The 21,517-nt window shown below is 50.6% G+C and overlaps 8 protein-coding genes across 8 annotated transcripts; 4 read left to right on the top strand and 4 right to left on the bottom strand.

Moving 5' to 3' along the window:
- Positions 1-154: 154 nt before the first annotated feature.
- On the top strand, positions 155-2,073 carry T310_3275 (uncharacterized protein; the record flags this gene model as incomplete). Its single annotated transcript, XM_013473859.1, has 3 exons — positions 155-257; positions 427-1,069; positions 1,134-2,073. Coding segments are annotated over 3 exons (1,686 nt in total), but the record flags the coding sequence as incomplete, so codon positions are not given.
- A 549-nt stretch (positions 2,074-2,622) lies between these two features.
- On the top strand, positions 2,623-4,334 carry T310_3274 (Cytochrome P450 oxidoreductase; the record flags this gene model as incomplete). Its single annotated transcript, XM_013473858.1, has 5 exons — positions 2,623-2,822; positions 2,887-3,171; positions 3,238-3,373; positions 3,435-3,929; positions 4,065-4,334. The coding sequence occupies 5 exons, from the start codon at positions 2,623-2,625 to the stop codon at positions 4,332-4,334; spliced, it is 1,386 nt and encodes a 461-aa protein (XP_013329312.1).
- Positions 4,335-7,125: 2,791 nt separating this feature from the next.
- Positions 7,126-8,792, bottom strand: T310_3273 (C6 transcription factor (Ctf1B); the record flags this gene model as incomplete). The annotated part of the gene is made up of 2 exons (XM_013473857.1): positions 7,126-8,301; positions 8,478-8,792. The coding sequence occupies 2 exons, from the start codon at positions 8,790-8,792 to the stop codon at positions 7,126-7,128; spliced, it is 1,491 nt and encodes a 496-aa protein (XP_013329311.1).
- A 1,249-nt stretch (positions 8,793-10,041) lies between these two features.
- Positions 10,042-11,794, bottom strand: T310_3272 (uncharacterized protein; the record flags this gene model as incomplete). Its single annotated transcript, XM_013473856.1, has 5 exons — positions 10,042-10,188; positions 10,251-10,606; positions 10,660-11,471; positions 11,522-11,664; positions 11,714-11,794. The coding sequence occupies 5 exons, from the start codon at positions 11,792-11,794 to the stop codon at positions 10,042-10,044; spliced, it is 1,539 nt and encodes a 512-aa protein (XP_013329310.1).
- An 823-nt stretch (positions 11,795-12,617) lies between these two features.
- Positions 12,618-15,402, top strand: T310_3271 (Fungal specific transcription factor; the record flags this gene model as incomplete). The annotated part of the gene is made up of 4 exons (XM_013473855.1): positions 12,618-12,733; positions 12,775-12,789; positions 12,923-13,465; positions 13,527-15,402. 4 exons carry the CDS (start codon positions 12,618-12,620, stop codon positions 15,400-15,402), a joined length of 2,550 nt encoding a protein of 849 aa, XP_013329309.1.
- Positions 15,403-16,079: 677 nt separating this feature from the next.
- Positions 16,080-16,807, bottom strand: T310_3270 (uncharacterized protein; the record flags this gene model as incomplete). Its single annotated transcript, XM_013473854.1, has 3 exons — positions 16,080-16,571; positions 16,657-16,713; positions 16,778-16,807. 3 exons carry the CDS (start codon positions 16,805-16,807, stop codon positions 16,080-16,082), a joined length of 579 nt encoding a protein of 192 aa, XP_013329308.1.
- Positions 16,808-17,407: 600 nt separating this feature from the next.
- On the top strand, positions 17,408-19,018 carry T310_3269 (Monooxygenase; the record flags this gene model as incomplete). The annotated part of the gene is made up of 1 exon (XM_013473853.1): positions 17,408-19,018. The coding sequence occupies one exon, from the start codon at positions 17,408-17,410 to the stop codon at positions 19,016-19,018; it is 1,611 nt and encodes a 536-aa protein (XP_013329307.1).
- A 2,074-nt stretch (positions 19,019-21,092) lies between these two features.
- Positions 21,093-21,392, bottom strand: T310_3268 (Fatty acid synthase; the record flags this gene model as incomplete). Its single annotated transcript, XM_013473852.1, has 1 exon — positions 21,093-21,392. A coding segment is annotated over one exon (300 nt), but the record flags the coding sequence as incomplete, so codon positions are not given.
- Between the last annotated feature and the right edge of the window lie 125 nt (positions 21,393-21,517).

The following is a 21,517-nucleotide window of genomic DNA, read 5'->3' as shown; positions in this document are numbered from 1 at the left end:
GCATGAACGACGGTTCCTGAAAATAGTCCGAAGAGGAGCCGAATAACGGGAAATAGAATAGATGGTCACCTCTACCAGAGCGGAACAACATATCATCTTCACCAGAGTAGAATATATCGATGAATATAATAGAACTTGTACACTACGTTACTAGGTATCCTATACCCCTGTGCCCAGTACCGGCGAGGTTACCAGTCCTCTTTTTTGGTACCGATTGCAGCATCGCGGATACAAGACCGAGATGATTAGTCCGGGTGGTACTTCCCCCCTGCGGAGACTGAGTTACTTCTCTTCCATACGGAGACCGTTCAATTATCGCAGATATAGTAGTCGCCATCATCAGGAAGGTCTATCCATTCGTCTCGAATGATTCATAGTGGACAAAATTGCTGACATACAGTATCCAGCCTACGGATTACGATGCAGTTTACGACGTGGTGGTCGTCGGTTCCGGCTGCTCAGGACTGACGACCGCATTTGTCGCCGCCAAATACGGCCTCAGCGTGCTCGTCCTCGAAAAGACACGATACTTCGGCGGCACGACTGCCTACTCTGGCGGAGGAGCCTGGATTCCCAACAACAAACATCAACCGTCGATAGGGATTGAAGATTCCCCCGCCCAGGCCGAAACCTATCTTCACAATGTGTTAGGCGATCTCTACGACACGGAGAAGATTCCCGTCTTTCTTCAGTCCGGGCCCGAGATGGTGGCATGGATGGAAGCCAACTCCGTGCTCCGCTTCAAGCCGGTTCCCCTGCCCGACTACCATATCTCAAAGAAAGGCGCCTCGATTGGACGGACGCTCCTGACGGAAGAGTTCGACGGCCGTCAGCTCGGCCCCTTGATCCGGGATGTTCGCTACCAAATCCAAGGATATGCTGCATTTGGGTCAATGCAGGCCGACCCCGAGGAGTTGCCGATGCTCACCAATCCATTTGGGACCGTCGGCAACCTGGCGCATGGGACTAAGAAAGCGCTTCGATATGCGGTAGACCTGGTTCGCTGGGGCAAAGGCACGGCCAGTGGCAAACGGAAATGCCCTGGTGGGACGGCTCCTCTACTCGGCTCGTGAGCAAGGCGTCCAGATGTGGAACAACACTCCGGCCATCAAGACGGTGCTCGACCAGGGCAGAGTGATGGGCCTCCAGGTTCTGCGCAACGGCGAGGAGAAGTACATCCACGCCCGCAAAGGAGTCGTCCTGGCAAGCGGCGGCTTCGGGAGATCGGAGGAAGCGAAGCAATTCGTCCCGCATGAATGGTGCGCTGCGTCCCGAGGCAACACCGGCGATGGGAAGCGAATGGGGGTGGAAAGTGGCGGGGCTCTGCCTCCCAAAAATCCAATGAATGCCATCTTCGCGCCCATATCGCTCCTGCATGTGCCAGATGGCCCTGTTCGCCGGTTTCCGCACTTCGCGATTGACCGATCGAAGCCCGGATCCATCATCGTTGGCCCCGATGGGAGGCGCTTCGCGAACGAGTCGGAGCCATACCAGGAGTTTGTCTCGGCCATGCACCGGAAAGGCATCCAGAAGGCGTACTACATTGGTGATCGCACCCATCTGCGCAAGTACGGGATGGGAATGGCCTTGCCGTGGCCGTATCCCATCTGGAATCTCCTACGACAGGGCTACCTGATCTCTGCACCGAGCATCTCTGCCTTGGCGGAGAAGATTGGGGTTCCGGCTCAGAACTTGGAGCGAACTGTGGCAGAATATAACTCGTTCGCCGCAACCGGGAAGGATCTTCAGTACGACCGTGGAGGGAATGCCTACGACCGCTTCTATGGCGATCCAGCGGTCCAACCGAACCCGAACCTGAGGCCCTGCACGCGAAGTCCCTTCTATGCACTGCCGCTGTACCCCGGCAATGTCAGCACCTTGTACGGTCTCATCACCAACACGGACGCCCAGGTGCTTGACAAGGACGGCAAGGTCATTGATGGCTTGTACGCGGTTGGCTGCGACCAAAATTCCGTCTTCAAGGGCGCCTATCCTGGTGGAGGCTCCAGCATTGGTCCCGGCATGACCTTTGCGTACCGGGCCGGCCGGAGTCTCGCTGGAGCGGTGTCTTGAGTGTCTGGATTTGCATCCGAGAGAAAGCAATGGAGTTTCACGGACATGCCAAGTAAAAGATTCGATTTTGCGTGTTTTCCGCATAGTCTAGAGTGTCACATTAGTAATAATACATGTATTCACGGGGAATGCAGGAACCAGAGCGGAAGCCGATCTTGGCCGGCAGAGGTATTATCTCCATCTCATGCATAACATGTAAGCACAAGAATAATGATGACGATGACGTCGATAACGAGGGGTTTGTAGAGATTTCAGCGGGGCTGCTGAGACGGGATCCGGGGCTCCATCCCATCCCACCGGTGAGTTTGTTGTTTTACCGCGTGGATTGTCCCGAAGATGTCCCGAACGGGCGGAGCGGAGGAGCATATGAATCAGGCCAAGTGAACTCCGAAATCCTGGGTCTCGGTGGACCGGTGCGGGCATAATTGCTATTAACAGATCCAGACCCTTTTAGAGGCAGTCTTCTTTTCCCTCGATCTACTTCGAAGAAAAGACCATCACCCCCCCTTTTTTTTTCTTTCCCTCTGAGAGTAACTCTTCCCATCCCAAATGGAGAGTTGGTCATCTTCCACGCATAATATCCCAGGCCGCACCACGGCCGTGTTGGCTGCTGTGGGTGCTGTCCTCATCGTGGGCATCTATCGTCTCCTGCAGATTGGAAAACGCGATCCGCGTATGCCCAAAGGCCCTCCGACACTTCCCATTCTCGGCAATTTCCATCAAATCCCCTCCAGTGGGCTATATGCCAAGTAAGTTGGCCGTGGTAACCACCCCTCCTCCTCACTCCCACTTGCTGAAGGGAACGTGCCCCAGATTCCGGGATTGGGCCAAAGAATATGGACCCGTCTTTTCGCTCAAGTTCGGTCCGACCAACATCATCGTGCTCTGTGACCGGAAAGCGATCCACGCGCTGCTGGACAAGAAAGGCGCCATCTATTCGGATCGTCCGCCCAGCTATGTCGGTAAATTGCTGACGCAGGGCGACCACATCGCCCTGGAACAGATGGACCCCGTCTGGCGGGAGAAGCGCAAAGTGATCTCGCACAATTTCTCACCCAAGAATCTTGACGAGAAGCACTTTCTCGTCCAGGAAGCGGAGTACGGCTTTGTCTCAACCACTTTCTTGCATTTTTGATCGATTTCTTGGCTGACTTCTGCGAACAGGGCGACCGTGTTGATGAACGATTTACTGGATAATCCGGACGGATTCTTCAACCACGTGCGAAGATATACCGCTTCGGTTGCTTCTGCACTCGCGTTTGGACATCGTGGTCCTACGTTCGATTCATTTTGGGGACACGTATGCAATTCCTACCCTATCATCTATATGGACTCTGTGACTATAACTGACTGCTGTTCAGGCCGTCTATGACGTGATGGACCGATGGACTGAAGCAATGGAAGCCGGGGCCAATCCCCCGGTGGATGAGTATCCGATCCTGAAGCTGATCCCCAAGCGATTTGCCTATTGGAAACGACGGGCTCTCGCAGCGGGCGTGGTGTTCGACACGATCTGGGGAAAGGCCCGGCAGATTGTGGAGGAGCGTCGCGCTAAGGGGGATAAGCGTGAATGTATCATCGACCGGCTGCTCGACGAATACAACAAAAAGGGGTGGCCGATGTCCCAGCACGCGTTCAACAACCTGGTCGGCGAGGTTGTCGAGGGCGCAGCAGATACGACGGCCGCCCAGATTCTGACATTGATCCTGGCCTTTGCAAAGAATCCTCATGTTCAGGAGAGAGCAAGACAGGAAATCGATGCCGTCTGCCCACCCGACAAGCCGCCCAAGTGGTCCGACTTTAAAGATCTGCCGTATATCAACCAGATCGTGAAAGAAGGGATGAGATGGAGGCCCGTGTGAGTGTTATCGATCTGATCAATCTGTTGCTTTTCTCTGATGGAAAGTTATGTAGGGCCGTAACAGGACTCCCGCATCGTGTTCGAGAAGGCAGGTTTAGATAATATTCCCCCTCATGACTACATAGACTAGATTCTAACTGAACTTCCAGATGACTGGTACGACGGAATGCTGATTCCCAAGGACTCAACCGTCTTTGTGGCCACCTGGGCCATTCATCACTCGGAAGACCTGTTCCCCGACCATGACACCTTCAACCCGGACCGATACAAGAATCACCCGAAGCTTGCGAATGACTATGCGGGAAGCCCGGACTGGAGCAACCGAGATAAGTCCCCTGATTATTCATTCCCTTGGTTCTTTCTTTCCCCAACCCACCTGGAAATATCGGACCTTACCTAGGTAGTATTGATTTCGACTGACCGGTTCAGTTGTATATACACCACTACGGCTACGGCGCCGGCCGTCGTCTCTGCCCTGGCATCCACCTCGCAGAGCGCAACATGTGGCGGATCGCTGCCAAACTCCTCTGGGCATACGAGTTCGCCGAACCGATCGATCCGGCCACAGGCAAGGTCATGCCCCTGGATCCGGACCGATACAACCCGGGCATCCTGCAGGCCCCGCTGCCGTTCAAAGTGCGGATTACGCCGCGCAGCGAGCAGCATGTTGCGACTATCCGGAGGGAGCTGGCTGGGGCGTTGGATTTCCTGGCGGCGTGGAGTTAAGAGTTAGAATTCGTCCACCGGAGGACTTCCCCATACATGCTGCAGATGGTTACAAGTGAATGTCACGGCATTTCTTTGTTTTTAGTTGGATCTGCACACCCTTTACACACCCTTTGCATCTTTTGCATTGTATTAGAAGAGTTCAATAATGAACCAAAGTTGTTATTGTAAAACGAGGACCATCTGAGAACCACACTTTCCAGTTAGTTTTACCTATCATGATGAGAAATCAAGAATCAAGTCTCCTCCATTATCAGTATATCGTCTTCCTATATAACAGCGCTTGTAGAACCTTTCTCCCCCTTTATGCTCATGATCATGCTCATGCTCATGCTCATAATCTCAACCTTTTCGTCCTATCCCCTTCCTTGTCACAGCTGGGATCGACTCTCGGAGGTTGCAGTGACCATTCTTTTTTTCTTCTCTCAGCAGAGAAGGCCGATGATAGCTTCCTCTTTCCCTGCCTGTGAGAGATCGAGCTCCTGAAGCTGTTTGACTGTCTCCACTCGTTTGAAACCGGTACTGTCGAGGAGCTTTGCAACGTTGGATTTCAGCACCACAGCAGAGAAGACGATCGAAGTCCCGTTCAAAGCTTCATGCATCACCGTGTCAGCCGTGCTCCAACGGATCATCAACTTCCGTCGCAGCGCCCCGCTTCTTCCTTCGTCGATGAGAATGTACGCCAACGGAAGAACTTCATCTTCAGTTTCTGTGTCTGCTAGAGTAAAGGGCATCCGCTCTTGCAGCCTCCCGAGACCAGGACTGAGCCTGAGGTGTGGGACAGTCAAAGGTTCTCAAGCGACTTTATATCATTATTTAGAACTAGATATGGACCCAAGACGGAGCCCGCCTCCGACACCGGTTTACAATGAACCAACTGTATCTCTTGGACCCCTGTTGTAGGCCTTATTTTAGCGTGTTGGTAGGGACTCCACATACTCCCGTACCAGTAATAACCGCCTTAGCATTTCTCCATGGGCGTTTATTCCGTACAGGTGGTAGCCAGGTGCGCTGCAGGATGGGGAAGCAAAAGACCAGTAGCATGAGACGATTCTGGTAGGCCTGAAAATAGCGCACCCTGCATGCATGTAAATCCCTGCAGATTGGCTGTATAATAAAATCCTCCATCATCCGATAGGTCCATGGGATGGGTGCCTCTATGTTACCCAGCGCTCTGAGGCTTACTTCCATGTAAGAGTACAGCTTCAGTAACATTTCCTCGAGAAGCGTTCTTTTTCCTTTCTGTGCAGAGGCCCTTTGTGCCCTCGCCCGTAATCAAAGAAGTCAGTCACTCTTTTTTGCAATCTCGTCTCAGCACCACCTTATCTGTCCTACCGCATCAATCCTCGATCCTGAACCCAGTCCTGGCTTTTGCCATTATCTCCCCCCCCCCCCCCCCCCCGACCTCTCGAGCCTACTCCCTCTGAGACCCAGCAACTACTGATATCTGAAATTCCGACCCAACCCAACACAACAGAACACAACACAACCAAGCTTACTTTGGAACCATGTGTCAGTAGAAGAAGTACCTCAGAGGAGGAGCAGAGAGGTCTACTATTCTCTGGATCGTCGTCTGCAAGTCAAAATAATTCTGGTCAACATGACTCGGCTGCACACACACCAGGTCCATCATTCTTACTTCGATCTTGCACGCTCGTTTGTCCGTATGGCTTATTGTGAGAAGGTGTTCGACAAGCAATACGAGTTGAAGTATGCGGTCACTTTTTCTTTTCGTTCTCTCTTTTTTTTGGGGGGGGGTGGTGGGTTGGAGGGAAGGAACTTACAAAGGCCAAGAGCAGCTCTGCAATTCTCCCTCACTATATGTCCTCTCCTTTCTGACTTTCAAATAATCAGCCGCCATTTGAAAAAGCACGACCCGCCTTTCCAGTGTCCTCATCCTCATTGCAGGCGCAGGTTTCAGTACCGCAAGGATCTCGAACGCCGCAGACAAGAGAAACATAACGAGCCTGGAGCCAGGCCCTCCTACCAGTGTCCGGACGAGAGCTGTGAGCGGCACCGCAGGCCATTCTCGCGAAGAGCCAACCATAAAGATCACTTTAGGAGAAAGCACTCTTCTTACAGTACTGGCCCAAAGAAGGAGATGAAATGACATCGATGAATGAATGTACGTACTGTCATCTGCAAATGTTAGTCAAGTCACTAGATGGCGACCAATCCACTATACTCGTACTGCTCGATCTATGGAGCGAAGACGAGGTTTTTTTTTTTTGTAACAGTAATAATTGGAAACGAAGTAGTCAACACAATTAGTTGATTATAGACTCTACCGCAAGTGTTTAAAGTGTGGTTTACTTGCTGGGAGAGGCAGAGTTCACCCATACGCCGCAAATACATACATGCATATACACACGTGATCAAGTTGGAAGACAGATATTTCTAGATATTATTTTTATTGTTCTCGTTAAAGCCTCCCACGGATCGGATATCCGCCCGCCCAGCTGCGATTATCGTATTATATCGGTATCCACCCCATCGCGGTCGACAATCTGCGCTTGCAACTGTGCCTGCGCCGGCACCAGAGTGGCCCTCCCCACCTTCGCAATGATATCTCGAAGGAACGTCGTTGCCAGCTCAGCGGTGGCGTAGAGATCTCGCAGGACACTCAACGTCTCGAGACACCGCTGCAACTGTTCCCACGCGGAGTTGCGTCGCTGGACGTCCTCCGATCCGACATCAAGTAACAGAGTATACGCAGTCGGCACCAGAGCCGTGACGCCGACCGGCGGCAGAAGCGGAACTAGGCCCCGACATTTGAGGTCCTCAGATAACTTGACAGTCTCGAACGCGGTCTCTCGGGATCGAGACTGGGCTAAATAGGCCATGGACGCAAATTCCGCCCGGGAAGACAGTGGCGAAGACACGAGCGGCCGAAAGAGGGCGCTCAACGTCGCGAGATAGATCATTCGGAGTGTCGCTCGATGGATCTTGGTCACCTCCCGCATCGAGAAGAGTGGATGCGAGGGATCGTCCCAATACCGGGCCGCTTCGGGCAGATTCCTGTTCCAGGCGTCCAACACGGAGACACAGTCCATCACGTCTTGCCGCGTTGGAGAAGCCCGCTTCTTCTTGGGGGCCACATAGGTCCTTGGTTCGGGGTCGTCTGGCGTGCAAGCACGGACTTCGACCGTATACTGTGTCGACAGAACCTTGCCGACCGCCAGACACAATTTGGCCCGCTCGATGCAGATTACCGCCAGCTCCGTGCGGCGGAAGGTATCTGCGACAGCCGGATATCGTCGCAGCATGCTGGCCACCGTCGGTTGCGCGATGTCGGTTTCGAAGTCCTCCAGCACGAGCATCGGGACATCGCAATCAGCCCCGTCGATCAGAAAGGGCCGCCGCATGGTCAGAGCAATCAGCTTGTCTCGGATGTAACAGGACCACCACAGACGTCTTTCCAATCCCCTTTTCCTTCTGTTTGCATGACATCGAGGGGCACCATCACTATCCCCAGCCGTCTGTCGATGCAGACCGAGAGCCTGGGCCATGGACAAGCTGATATTCATCCAGTGCCAATTGTCCCGGAGGGCATCGTTCCGCTCTCCGGACCAATACGTGAACAGCAGCACCGCCTGCAGCTGGGCAACCCGATCCGTTTCACAGTCGAGAATATACAACAACTAGACGTTTGTTTCCTGACTCAGAATCGAAAACTCCAGACCCCAATCGGGAGGTGGGGGGGAGGAAGAAAGAAGATGGCCAACTCCAACTTACCCTCGCCCGCTCAAAAAACGCCCGTTGGGCCGCTTTCCTAGACGTATACCCCGCAGCATAGAGAAACGGCATATCCACAAACGTCGACCCAGCAAACATAACCGTCTGAAAAAGAAGTAAACTGATCTGTTTCCCCAATCCCAATCCGCATGCACCGTTGTTGTTGGCGATCACGGGCGGAATCAAGTCCTGCAGATCCAGCAGGGGCAGGTGCGCGTGGACGTTTTCCACGTAGCTGTGCAGCAAGGCATGGCGAGAGCGCCGGCTCGGGGATGGTGAGCGCACCCTGTTTCTCGAGGTAGATGAGGTCGTCGATCGGAATGCGGTTCGGGAGGGGACTGATGAATGGTGGGAGGGAGAGGAGAAAAGGGGGGCAGCTCGATCTGGTCGGCTCCATTATTATCTCTAAATGGCTCAATGTTTTCAGAAGGCCATCAGAGAATTATGGAAGTATGAGGTCCAGGAAAATTAACACTAATCTTTCTCTGCAAGAAGGGAATGAAAGAGCGAGTGACTGTGAACTGCTCAGTAGTATATGAACGTCATGGCAAAGCAACAAAATGCTCCGCTCCGAAGACGTATGTATGTTATCAATTAATTATCAATTAAGTTTGAATTGAAGTCGCGTCGCGTCGCATCCGTGATGTTCTAAATAAAATAAAATCCGGAGGGCAAAATAAAAACCAGGCTTTTTCGTCCTTTTGCTTCCATTCCAAAGTTGAATTCAAGTCTTCCTTGCTTGGGTAAAAAAAAAAGAGAAGAAGAAGAAAAGAAACTAGGAAAGGAAGGGGGTGATCTATTTAGGTACATATCATCGATGATTCCTTAGATGTAGTTAGGAAGAAAAGCGGGTTAACTAGTATCATTATTTTTGGCCCGAAAGGCGTTCCACAACGGAAGAATCCTCTCTCTCTCCTTCGTTCCCCCAACCAAGCCCGCACCCCCGGTATTGGATCGGGAATCCATACACATGCATAAAAAGTATGCATGTCTAGGTAACCTTTTTTTTTGTTCACGATATAGTTGGGGAAAGAAGAAGGTAACTAAAACCAGCTCTCCACGATGATCGATCGATGGATCCTGGAATACTGAAAAAGGTTACGAGCATACGTTTCAATGTCTCAAGTGTTCAATGATGATATCCTCCTCGGGGGAACTTCGGGGTGTTTTGGAACAACTTTCACTACTACATAAGTGACCTACATAATACATCTGTAATGTATCTCAGTTATTCCGACCGAAACGCTTAAATTATTAAAATTATGCCGGTATATGTGCCAATCAATCCGACCGTGGGCTTTTTGCTCGCGGTATATGGCCCCGCTGACCGGTTTCATGAACCCTCTCTCGCTCTCCACTCGACACACTATCGGTCAGCGCCCGATCTTCCCAGATGTAAATTCCTCCCCGGCCGTTTCCTATGCATAGGGTTATGTATTTGCCTTGTATGTATCGAGGCTTTCTGGGAATAATGGGGAACGGCTGCACCCAACTTAAGATGTTTCACAGGGGGAATAATTGCAGCTGGACACATGAAAATATGTATACATAATTTCCTGTATACAAGGGAAGAAAAAAAGCACAAAGGTAGTATGTCTGTGAAAAATGTAAGAAGTTTGTCCTCTCTCGGCTGCAAACGATTAGTATTACTCTTCCACTCCGACATGCTCCACTTGGGCTTCCTCTTCTTTCTCTAGGTTCCCATCAGCCTCCGACTGCAGCTCCGAGCCAAACTGTAAGGCTACCGGATCTCCGAATTTGGCATTGATCTCCTCGAGAGTAAGTCTCGCAGTCTGTCGGTCGTAATGTCAGCGGTCGAATGTCTGATAGAGAAAAAAAAAGGCCATGGTCTTACCTCAGGGCATATAAATAGAATAGCCGTAGCCGAAGCAATACAGACACAAATCATCACCCAGTAATATTTCCATCCAATCTGTTGAAAGGCCAACGAGGCCGGGCTCGTATATGCGATCGCACAGCCAAAAAACGATACCAGCCCGATCGTCGTCCCATAGCTTCGGAGGTGGGTGGGCCAGATTTCGGAAATGTAGACATACGCGGCGCAATCCACCGTACTGCCGTAGGCAAAGATGAACAGGAAATAAAAGGCGACGGCGGCGTTGAGCCCGGCCTTGTCGGTACCTCCAATGTAGAACTTCTGGAGAACCGCCTCGCAGATGAGAACGGCACTACATAAATAGCCACCAGTTACTGCGAAAGATGTTAGTTAATGAGTGTCTCCTCCGTCGTCGCCGTATACTTACCCAGAAGTCTCACTCGACCAATTCGATCCATCAATACAGCGTTCACATAGCATCCTAACAGAGCGCAGACCGTCCAGACAACAGACAGACCAAGCTGGAGGACCACGCCAAAGCCGAGTTTCCCGAAAAGAACAGGCGTAAGGTTCGCGATGACTAGAATTCCAGTGGACTGCCCCATAATCCACGTGAGAATGGAGCATATAGCTCGGTGGCGGAGATGAGGGGCGCTGAGAATATGCAGATAGCCTCGCGGTAATGTCCGTTCGGTTTCGATTTGTGCCTTGATCTGAGCCATTTCCGTGGCGGCCAGGTGAGCGTCCGGGTCATCTTTCGACTGGTGGAGGCGTTGGAGGACCTTCCAGGCCTCGTCATATCTCCCCTTATCACACAACCATCTCGGAGATTCCGGCAGGAAGATCAACGAGACGAAGAGCACCAGCCCAATAAACGTGAGCAGGACAAACTGCAGACGCCATTGATACGGCGCATCCACGTAGTTGAAAGCAAGAGCCATGAGGGACGAGAATATATAGGCATACACGATGGAGATGGCGTGATTGCCGACCAGCATTCCTCGGATGTTGGGCGGCGAGATTTCACTCATGTAGACCGGGCAGTTCGTGATGACGATTCCCGCGCCAATCCCGCAAAGAAGACGGGCCACGATGAACATGGCGACATGAACACTCCCCGCTTGGAGAGCGCCCGATATGACAGTGAGAACCGCCGCTGAACCCGTGGCAATGCGGCGTCCGAAGTGGTTAGAGATCGGTGCCTGAACCACCGCCCCGAGCAGACCACCTCCCAGGAACCTGGATGCATTTTAGCGATCGTCTTTACATCGAATCCGGTCAATCCATACGCTCCCATGATGCCTCCGACGATCGAGTTCGCATTGCTGCCGCTCAGGAACTTCGAGACAAACGAGGTCTGCACGAGTGTTCCTGCAATCGAATTGTTTGCATATCCAAACATAAAACTGCCCATTCCAGCCACTAAAATGGTCTACGCTGCGTTAGTAGGTCGGCTCGAAAGGCGACTTCAGCGACATTACCATGATATTTGTCACGGTTATCTTGACTTTGATGTTTGCGTGCTCCCCACCCGCATGTGGTTTGTCGCCAAACGATCCCATACTGACGACTAGAGGCCTGAAGACTTCACGTCTTGACAGGTATTGTGAGCAATTGTCTGACAAAACTGGCTCCGAATAGTTACTCTTCCGGTGTGATTGACAGAGGTGGAGATATTCGCCGTCAGAGAATTGCTATAGGGGGTGAGATATGATTTTATAGGTAAAGTGGGATAACAAGATACTAGCACTCAGAAATGGGTAACCCAAATTGACAACTTCGAGTCAGAGCGTCAAGATCTTGCATTTGACTGAACGGGACATCTCCGGGCAGATTCCCTCCATCCATCAGGTAGACGCGAAGTTACCCCGGTCTTCCGCTCTGGAACCTTAACGCCCAGCCGGAACACCATTGCTTGGAGTCACAGTCCGAATGGGCTTCATTAGAGGCCTGGGGTATATCACAAGCCCATTTGAGGGGCGGTAGGTGCATTCGTAAACCCATACTGAACGAGGTCCATCGATAGTGCGTGTAGATGTGATGGGAAAGGCTCGCAACTTTTTCCTGACACCAGAGTTGTCTTGTAGAGGTAGATCAATAAGAAGACAGGAGTAGTGCTTTGCTAGAATCAGGGTCGTGGTCTGCCTAGACGGCGTTCAGCGGATCTGCGGGGGTCCACGTTGAGATCATCACGCACCAGTCTGGGGTAAGGAGGCAAGGTCGTAGTTTAAGGTTCCCCGGATGTCAACCCCGCAACCCCCACAAAACTATGCCGGTGGCAAACCTCAAGTCTCGGCCCGACGAACATTCGCATCCCACCGCTCGCCTGGTTGCTCGTCTCTTGGATTATTGTGGCTCTGTGCACGAACAGACGATCGCAGAACCATGGCTCTCAACGTGCGAGGGAGACACGAAGTGGACTTTGAGGACGCGTATCTGGTCCCCAGGTCCCGGTTAGCTTGCAGCGCATGTCGAAGGCAAGTGCGGCCGTCTCTTAGAAGGTATGGGAAAATGGTAAAATAACACGCGTACCCACTCGCAGGAAAAAGACAAAATGGTAGGTGACCGGATTCTTCACGAGCGGCGCTGCTTGAGTGCTTCTCTGCTAACGCGCTAGATGAAGCGATCGCACGCTCCCCTCTTGTCTGTTATGTACAAAACTGCAGCAGAGCTGTACTTATCCAACAAAGCGTCTCAAACCAGGTCCTAAAAGCGGTCAGTGTCCACCCCTGTTGGAGGTTGCTTCGTGGAAGACGGCTGACAGGGTCCCTAGTATCTTCCCAACGAGCGCGGAAGGAGGCCCCAATGAACGGGGTCAGAGGTAGCCAGCATCAGTGGCAAGGCATCATCAATGACAATCTTGAAGAAGACGTAGATGACTGCATTCTGCTAGACGAGCAAGGAACAGACTTATCCTTCAATTCGCGGCGTGCCGCTATATCTGGTGACCCTTCCAGAGCTGATTTCTTTGCATCATCGCACGGCAAGTTCATGGCGGAAGAGCTGGGAGCGGATTCCAACTCATCAGGCTCCCCAGATGTGGAATCCAACTTTGTCAAGGCCATCAGCCTTTCGTCTCTCATTCACCCGACACACGAGATATGTTCGTCTCCATTGCCCACTAGGAGAGACATGTCGTCATCCAGCTCTCTTCTAAACCTCGTAGGAGCACAGACGCTGCTGACGGAGACCTGTAATGTTTTGGGTCTGTCAATACGGATGTTTCAAAGACTGTGAGGATAGGCATAAATCTGTAATCCTTTTGCATTGAGCAATTCTGATACTGCATGACAGGATTGATTCCTACTTTGACAACATGACCGCTTTTTCACTGTTTCATCAGCCTTCATTCGGATATAAAATCCAGAATATCGAGAATCCGCGTCATCTCCAGGCCTTGTTTGCTGCCATGTTTTCATTCTCTGCCCGGTTTGAGACCGCTAGCTCAATCGATGGTGTGGACCGGCAACAGATAGAGCCGCGGACTCTGGATTACAGGCGATTCCACCACCAAGCGTTGGAGTTGATCGAAAACTCTCTAAAGGAAACATCCGACACGCCACCCTCTCTTTGCCTTCTTCAAGCCATGACCCTCATTACCTTCTGTGAATTGACGAATGGTGTGCGAGGACGGGCGTGGAGGCTCCTGGGTTCGTGCGTTCTAGTGGCCTACGAACTTCATCTTCATCTGATCGACTACCAAGCCCGTGAGGAGTACGTAAAGGTTGGCCAAGATCTCGCGCGCTGGACTGCGGACGAAGAACGACGACGATGTTGGTGGGCCATTTGGGAAATGGATAATTTTGCAAGCACCATCCGAAGATGTCCGACGGCCATCGACTGGAATATGATCGATACGTATCTTCCAGTCAAGGATGAGTTCTGGTTTAACAACCAGTATCAGCGTAGCTGCTTCCTGGCGAGAGAGCCCATCAACCGATGGAAGATGCTGAAAAAGTGTAGAAATGAAAGTCCGACCGCTTGGCTGATTGTCATCAACTCGCTCATGAGAAATGCCCAGGTCCTCCTCCGGGGGAATCTCCAAGGGGTTTTACTAGATGTCGACCCACATGACAATACGGAACAACTCCTGCATTACTTTCGGAACTCGTTTCGCAGGAAAAAGACTCAAGAAGACTCAGCACGGTTGAAGACGTTGGTACATGCTCTACAGAATGTGATATCCCAATTGCCCGAGTCGCTAGTGTACCAAGGAGAATATCTCGACTTTGGTTCCATCGCAGATGTGGAGAACAGACGGCTCCATAGTGCGAAGTACAGCATCTATCTCACTATTCAACTCGCCCGGTTTATGATCTATCACCACTACGCGTTTGGGGAAATCGTCTCTGGCACCATCTTTTCGGGGAAGCGGAACGCATCCGAGCCCGGCTGGTCACCTTCAGATCGAGAAACACCCGTGAGTTGCCAAGGTTTGCAAAACTGTCTTCAGGCGGCGGACGATATATGGTCCCTTACCACTCGGTGTTCGGAGGATCACGTTAAACATGTAAATCCATTTCTCGCGAGCACAGTCTGGTTGGCCGCGGCCCTCCAGGTCCTGCGGATAGTATTTGGAAACGAGGAAGATAGGGATGAGGCGAAGTCGAAGTGTGAGACATTGCGTGCTACCTGCGAGCGATATACTGAATTTTGGCATACCCCTCTGGCATTGTTGGATAACCTGGACTCTCTAGAGGGACGCCTTTTCCGGTACCGGGATTCATCCCTTGCCGCTGCTGCAGATCAAACTCGAGGGTCGGGCTCGACGATTTCTCCAAGCACGTCAAGAGGAAATGGACTACGAACGACCAATATTCATCCCACCGCTAACTGGGGAGAATCTCAACAAAAGCCACCATCTGATGATGGGTTGACCCCCAAATCCGGAAGTCCACCATCCGCAGCGCCACATTATCACACTGGCTGCGCCCACTTGGAAGAAGAAGAGTATCAGTCTCCAAGTGGTAGTTCGTTATTCAATTTTCCGCCACCACCGCCGTCAAACAACTCTTCGGATCGCTGTCCATTGCATAATAACAGCAACAATAATAATAACAACAATCCAGTTTCAAGTTTTTCGAGGTCCGACCATAACGTGCCTGCTGACCGTGACCCGTTCGCAGGTTGGGGAGGGGGACACGATGCAAATCGACCCAGAACTGGATAGCAGGTTTTCTCAGTATCTTTCGGAGCTCTTCTCGGAGTCGTTTGAGGGTGCTGGTATGACTAACCGTCGAAGTAATCTGCCGATAGGGTGATAGACGGGTCTGTTTATATAGTCTTGATTGAAATTTCCCGATACCATGCAAGCCCCTGGTTCTCGTCATGTTTTTTTTTGGTCTCATTTCTTTTTTTAGGTCACTATGTATGTTATGTGTCAGTGCACACCGTCAGAATTCAGAACTTTACCAGTGTCTAATTTCTAATTTAAACCTGAGGGATTGAGATGGAGGATGAGATTGGGTGAGACAAAAAAAAGGCTGGTTAACAAGTCTCCTTCATTTCGGCTCTTGATTGTGAAACCGATCGATCTGTCGACCCTTTTCGTATAATGAAATAGCTCATGCTCATGACTAGGTATGAGACAAGCAATGTATATATAGTGTAGGATAAATAATGGAGGGCTGATATTGGAGATTGAAGTTCAATTTATTTTGCAGGACCTTTATCGGTGAAGCATGGAAGTGTCTCGATATAGGTATATATAAAGAAAAAAGTCAGGTACGCAATCTGCTGGAGAAATACCTAGGTACATGCATAATTGAGCCCCAACCTGTTTCTTTTCTTCTCCAGGAGTCTCCAGTAAGTAAAGAAAATCTCCACTAGTCGAGTTTATATATACTTTCACTGGAGTTTAAACCCCTTCCCCGGATCCAGCGACGCCGTAAAGTCCCCCTTTTGAGTCTTCATATCCACCGGAAACGAGAGATGCTCATGAATCCACCTCCACTTCCCATCCTCCTTACTCTTGTGCGCAATTCCCGTGCGCCGGAACGCAGTATCGAACGGCGTCCCGCCCGCTGTGCCCCAGGTATGCTGGATCATCGTCGAGTAGGCAAAATCCTTCGACAGGGCCGTAATCTCCAGATCCTTGAACTCCATTTGCCCGTCATTCCAGTAGGGGAAAATCGACTCGAAATGCTCGTTGAAGTTGCCGCGGATCGTGTTGCCGAACATGTCGTAGCTGAGCATCTCTGGGAAGTCGTAGAAGCGGCGGGCACCGGCCATCCCGTTGTGGAAGTCGGCGCGGGATTCGTGGTTCCAGTAGTGCAGCCAGCCGCGATAGAGCTGGTCGAGGACTTCTTGTTCGGCTGTTGCTAGTTCCGGGTCGTGGTACTATATTATTGTTATTATTTATTAAACGTGTTAGTTAGATGCAAAGATGCGGTCTTCCTTGGGAGCAAAGGTTACGGGTTGATACCTTGCTCTTGGGCATCCGAAGGAAGTCATACTGCTTCGCGATCGAGCTATAAGCTCCCTATTTATTATAAATCAGCTAACGAGACTTCCCAATTACAGGGGATGTGGCTCAGAATCCATACATCGTCTTTCACGAATCCGTTTTGATCCATCTTGATTGGGAGGGCTGGTCTGTAATAGCGAGAATCGAAAGTAGCACTAGCAGGCAAGCAGCACAACAATAACTCGTCACAGATTAGTCAAATGCAGATTGGAGAAAGTCAAGTAACTCTTCGTCTCCTTAATATACGATCGATTTTTGCAATGCAACTCCCAAACTGCAGTCTTGCGCGGGGTGTTGCTCGGCTTTGGCCTGTCCGGCATATCTGGAGACGGACACGGCCTAATTGCAGGTTCGCACCCGGGATATTCAAAATATTCGGACTTGGACGGATTAAATGACGGCAATCATGGCAATGATGATCATGCCGATGATGCGGCTTGAACCGTCTGTCCGTGCGGTCAGTTAGTCCGGCCGTGCTGTCTAGGTAGGTAGGGAGAACATGGGATTTGATGGATGATGGTTTGAAACATCACCATGGTAGGTGCGTGATACTCCTTCGTATGCTAGAAAACTACAAGCAGCTTTGCAGTATATAAATAATCAGAAGGTTGATTACAGGGCAAGCACCACAATGAGAGACATCAATTAATTAAACAAAAAGAAAGATAAACAATTCATTCCTTCTTTCAACCCAAGATAACCACTCACCATGGGCTCCGTTCAGGACCAACCCCAGTACGACGCCATCATCGTGGGAAGCGGCTTTGGAGGATGCTACACACTCCATAAGCTCCGAAACCTGGGCTTCAAATGCCTCGTGATCGATGAAGCCGCGGACATTGGCGGCGTCTGGTACTGGAACTGCTATCCCGGAGCCCGGGTCGACACCATGGTGCCCCTGTACGAGTTTTCTGACGAGAGCATCTGGAAGGATTGGGTCTGGACCGAGAAGTACCCCGGCGTGGACGAGATCCGGCGGTACTTCCAGCATGTCGAGTCTAAGTTGCATCTGAAGAAAGACATCCAGTTCAACACCCGGGTGGTCGCAGCGACATTCGACGAGAGCAACAGTCAATGGAAAGTGACGACGGACGATGGCAGCGAGCGAACTGCTCGTCATTTCATCCTCGCGACCGGATTTGCCGCGAAACCGTTCATCCCGAACTTCAAGAATCTGGAAGCTTTCTCAGGCCCTTGTTTCCACACTGCCCGATGGCCACAAGGCGGCGTTGACTATGAGGGCAAACGGATAGGAATTGTCGGCAATGGGTCGAGTGGCTTGCAGGTCATCCAGGAAGTTGCACCGACAGTCAAGCACCTGACCGTGTTTCAGCGCAATCCCACCTATGCATTGCCGATGCGACAGAGGAAACTATCAGTGACGGATCAAGACAAGAGCCGGTACGCGGCGCTATACGAACTGCGCAAGCACACGTTTGCGGGAATCGATCGGGAATTTCATCCCCAGTCCGCCGCCGACGTGCCGCCCGAAGAGCGACAGGCGTTCTTTGAGCAGATCTGGGAGGAAGGTGGCCTCTCGTTCTGGTTGGCCACATACCGCGACGTCATCATGAACAAGGACTCCAACAAGCAGGCGTACGACTTCTGGCGTAGCAAAGTCCTCCCGCGCATCAAAGACCCCAAGAAAGCAGAGCTTCTGGCGCCCGAGAATCCTCCATACTACTTTGGCACGAAGAGAGCGACGCTGGAGCAGAGGTATTACGAGGTCTACAACCAGGAGAACGTGTCGTTGGTCGACGCAAAGGCCAATCCGATCGTCGAAGTACTGCCGAATGGGGTCGTAACCCAGGATGGGGCATTCCACGAGCTCGATATTCTGATCCTGGCTACGGGATTCGACTCGGTGACGGGAGGGATTCTCAACATCGATATCAAAGGCCGGAAGGCCGAATCCCTCCAAGCCAAGTGGAAGAAGGGGACCTGGACTCATCTGGGCTTAATGACGGCAGGATTTCCTAATATGTACTTTCTGTACGGCCCCCAGGGCCCAACATCCTTCTGCAACGGGCCCACTTGCGCTGAAGTTCAGGGAGATTGGATCGTGCAGACGCTGGCGTATCTGCGGGATCATGACCGTCGGGAGCTCGAACCGACGGCCGCAGCCGAGCAGAACTGGAGAGCTCTGGTGAACAGCATCGGAGACGCTACCTTGCTGCCGGAAACGAACTCGGAGTATATGGGAACGAATATCCCCGGAAAGCCCAAGGAAATGCTCAACTACTTGGGGGGACTGACGGACTACATCAAACGGATAACCAGCACGGTGGCTCTGGGATATCCAGGTTTTATATTGAGCTGATTGATTTATCAAGATAGAGGCCGGGATATTTCAGAAGACTGTCATGACAGCATCCAAAGCGATATATGCCTCGATTTGATACTGATTTAGATGTTTTCGTAAATATTCGATATAGCTTGAGCAATTAACCGTCCATGCAGCTTGACCGAGTGACTAGAATTAATCATAGCGTAGATAAACACAATACAGTACGGTATGATACGAGGCGCGATCGCAATGTCACATCCGTCTGTCTTTGCATCAGAGTTCTTTGGCTTACTTGCATAGGACATGTACATAATCCTTTAGGAAAAGTAAAGTAGTTGCGACTGTGAGGAATCTTGATCTGATATAAGCATCTTAGGACTCTATAACGCTATGTAGAAAAACAAAAAAGAACGTAGACCTTTAAATCCATTACTTTCCAAGCCTGCAGTGATTTATTAATTACTGCTCTCTGTCGTCGTAGTGGATTGTTGCTGATCGCCCTTAGGCGTGGGACCGTCGCGGCGCCAGTCGAGGGACGAGAGCCACGTGCTTCACCAGTAGTTAGGAATAGGAATCTTAGGTAATATTAAGTCATTTAACAGTCCCAGCAAGCCGCCCGAGCGGAGCGAGGGATTTAAGGCTTGTATCCTATAACTAAATTACTGATACCTTTACTAAGTTGTAGATAGACCAAGAAGGCCGGTCTATTGTTCGGCAAGATTAATTATTTAGCAAGACTAATAAGACATTGACTCCGAAATTACTAGCGAGCTATATAATAAACTAATACTGATAAAAGATTAAGAATACTTTCATAAACTAGCTTCTGAAAAAATATACTAAGCTATAAGACTGACTAATAAAGTAAGCCTTAAAGATATACCTAAGGGACCAGGTATAGCAAAGGGGAAGGCAATCATAAAGAGACTAAGCAGTCCTATGTACTACTGTCCTGAATATAGGTGCATATAGAATTCTAGTATATCGTCCAACTATAACCTTACTCGCGCTATCTTTTCCTTCTTAGGATCTATCACATACATGGAACAATATAATACGTGTAGTGATTACCTAGCTAGTCTTGTTGAAGATTTCTCCGTACTAAACTGGTTGGCAGGTAGGAATCTTCTTTTATGTAACTTTTATAGATGTTTTATGTGAAGGATTTAGACTCAAGTGTTGATATTTCTCTTTTATCTACATGGACAGATATATCCCGGTTCCACCATTTTTGTCTTTTTCGTGCCGTACCATAGCTATATATGTATGTACAACGCCGATATTTATGCACATATCCGTTCATTCCTTCCTGTCTAGTATATAATGCGTGCTGCATATAGCCAGTCGACAGCCCATCGACTCATATTTTCGTCGTGTCTGAATTTTATTGTAAAGACCTCCGCGTCGACCGGCTCGTGTGATTCAGATAAGTTATTTCTTTTCATCCCGCTCCTTCAGCAACTCAACAATATGTTCATTCAACCAGTCCCCCTCAAGCTGGTTGCGCGGCATCGTCTTGGCTGTCGAATTATCCACCCCAAACAAACGAAGCGACAGTCGAATCGGCAAAACGTGATCGGCACTTGGCGATCTTTGGCTGTGACGAGAGGATGCGATGTAGGACCTGGACTTAGGGTTTAGGGTCTGGGGTTAGGCTGGCCGTGTGACCTGACCCCGAAGTCACCTGCCAGCTTAGGAATCTTGTCATGGGGAAAAGGACTTCACCGTAGTTCGTGTGCTGAAAAATGGAAAATATAACAGGAAAGACGTGGTGCAGTAAGTGGGATGGCATGAAATATTTAGGTATTGCAGCAGGCTGTATCCGTTTCCTCTTAACAGTTTGACAATTGCCTACGTATGTGGTGTCCGTCTGTCGACACGTATCTGCATGGGTCTGCAAATTGAACAAAATGTTCAAATCGATCATTCATGGCCCAGTGGCAAACAAATACCAGCCTAAGTGGCCTTTATTGACCACCCACGCACATACACCTTGGCGATGTTCCGGTCATCCCCCGTCATGAGAAATTTTTCGAAGATGACCGCTGTCGAGTCCTCATCCTCGATCAGCGTGATGATGCCCAGACTGCGACCTGGATTCTCCGGATCAATGGTGTGGATCTCCAACATGTCGAACTCCTTGCCTATAACGAAATTGCCAATCTTGGACCGACGCGGGCAGAGAGAGTGCCTGTCGATATTGGCTGAATGCCTCGAGGAATGTGTTCGCAGCACTGTAGTTGCCTTGGCCCGGCCGTTCGACAATGGTCACCATGGAGCTAGCCAGGACAAAGAAGTCCAGGGATTTTTCTTCTTTGAATCTCTTGTGCAGATTCCATGTACCAGTCACTTTGGGTGCATTTGCAGCCACCCAGTTGGAGAAGGCCATCTTGGCAATAGGTGCATCCTGTTTTAAAGTCAAGTCAGACTGAGAAGAAAAACATTGGAACAGGTGCAAGCCCTACCCTCAGCAATATAGCAAGGTGGATAATTCCTCTGATCGGTCGGGGAGCCTGAGAGATGGATCTTTCG

This window comes from Rasamsonia emersonii (assembly GCF_000968595.1).
Source record: "Rasamsonia emersonii CBS 393.64 chromosome Unknown ctg1118621760060, whole genome shotgun sequence".
Lineage (NCBI taxonomy): Eukaryota > Fungi > Ascomycota > Eurotiomycetes > Eurotiales > Trichocomaceae > Rasamsonia > Rasamsonia emersonii.
This window is presented reverse-complemented; position numbering and strand designations above follow the sequence as displayed.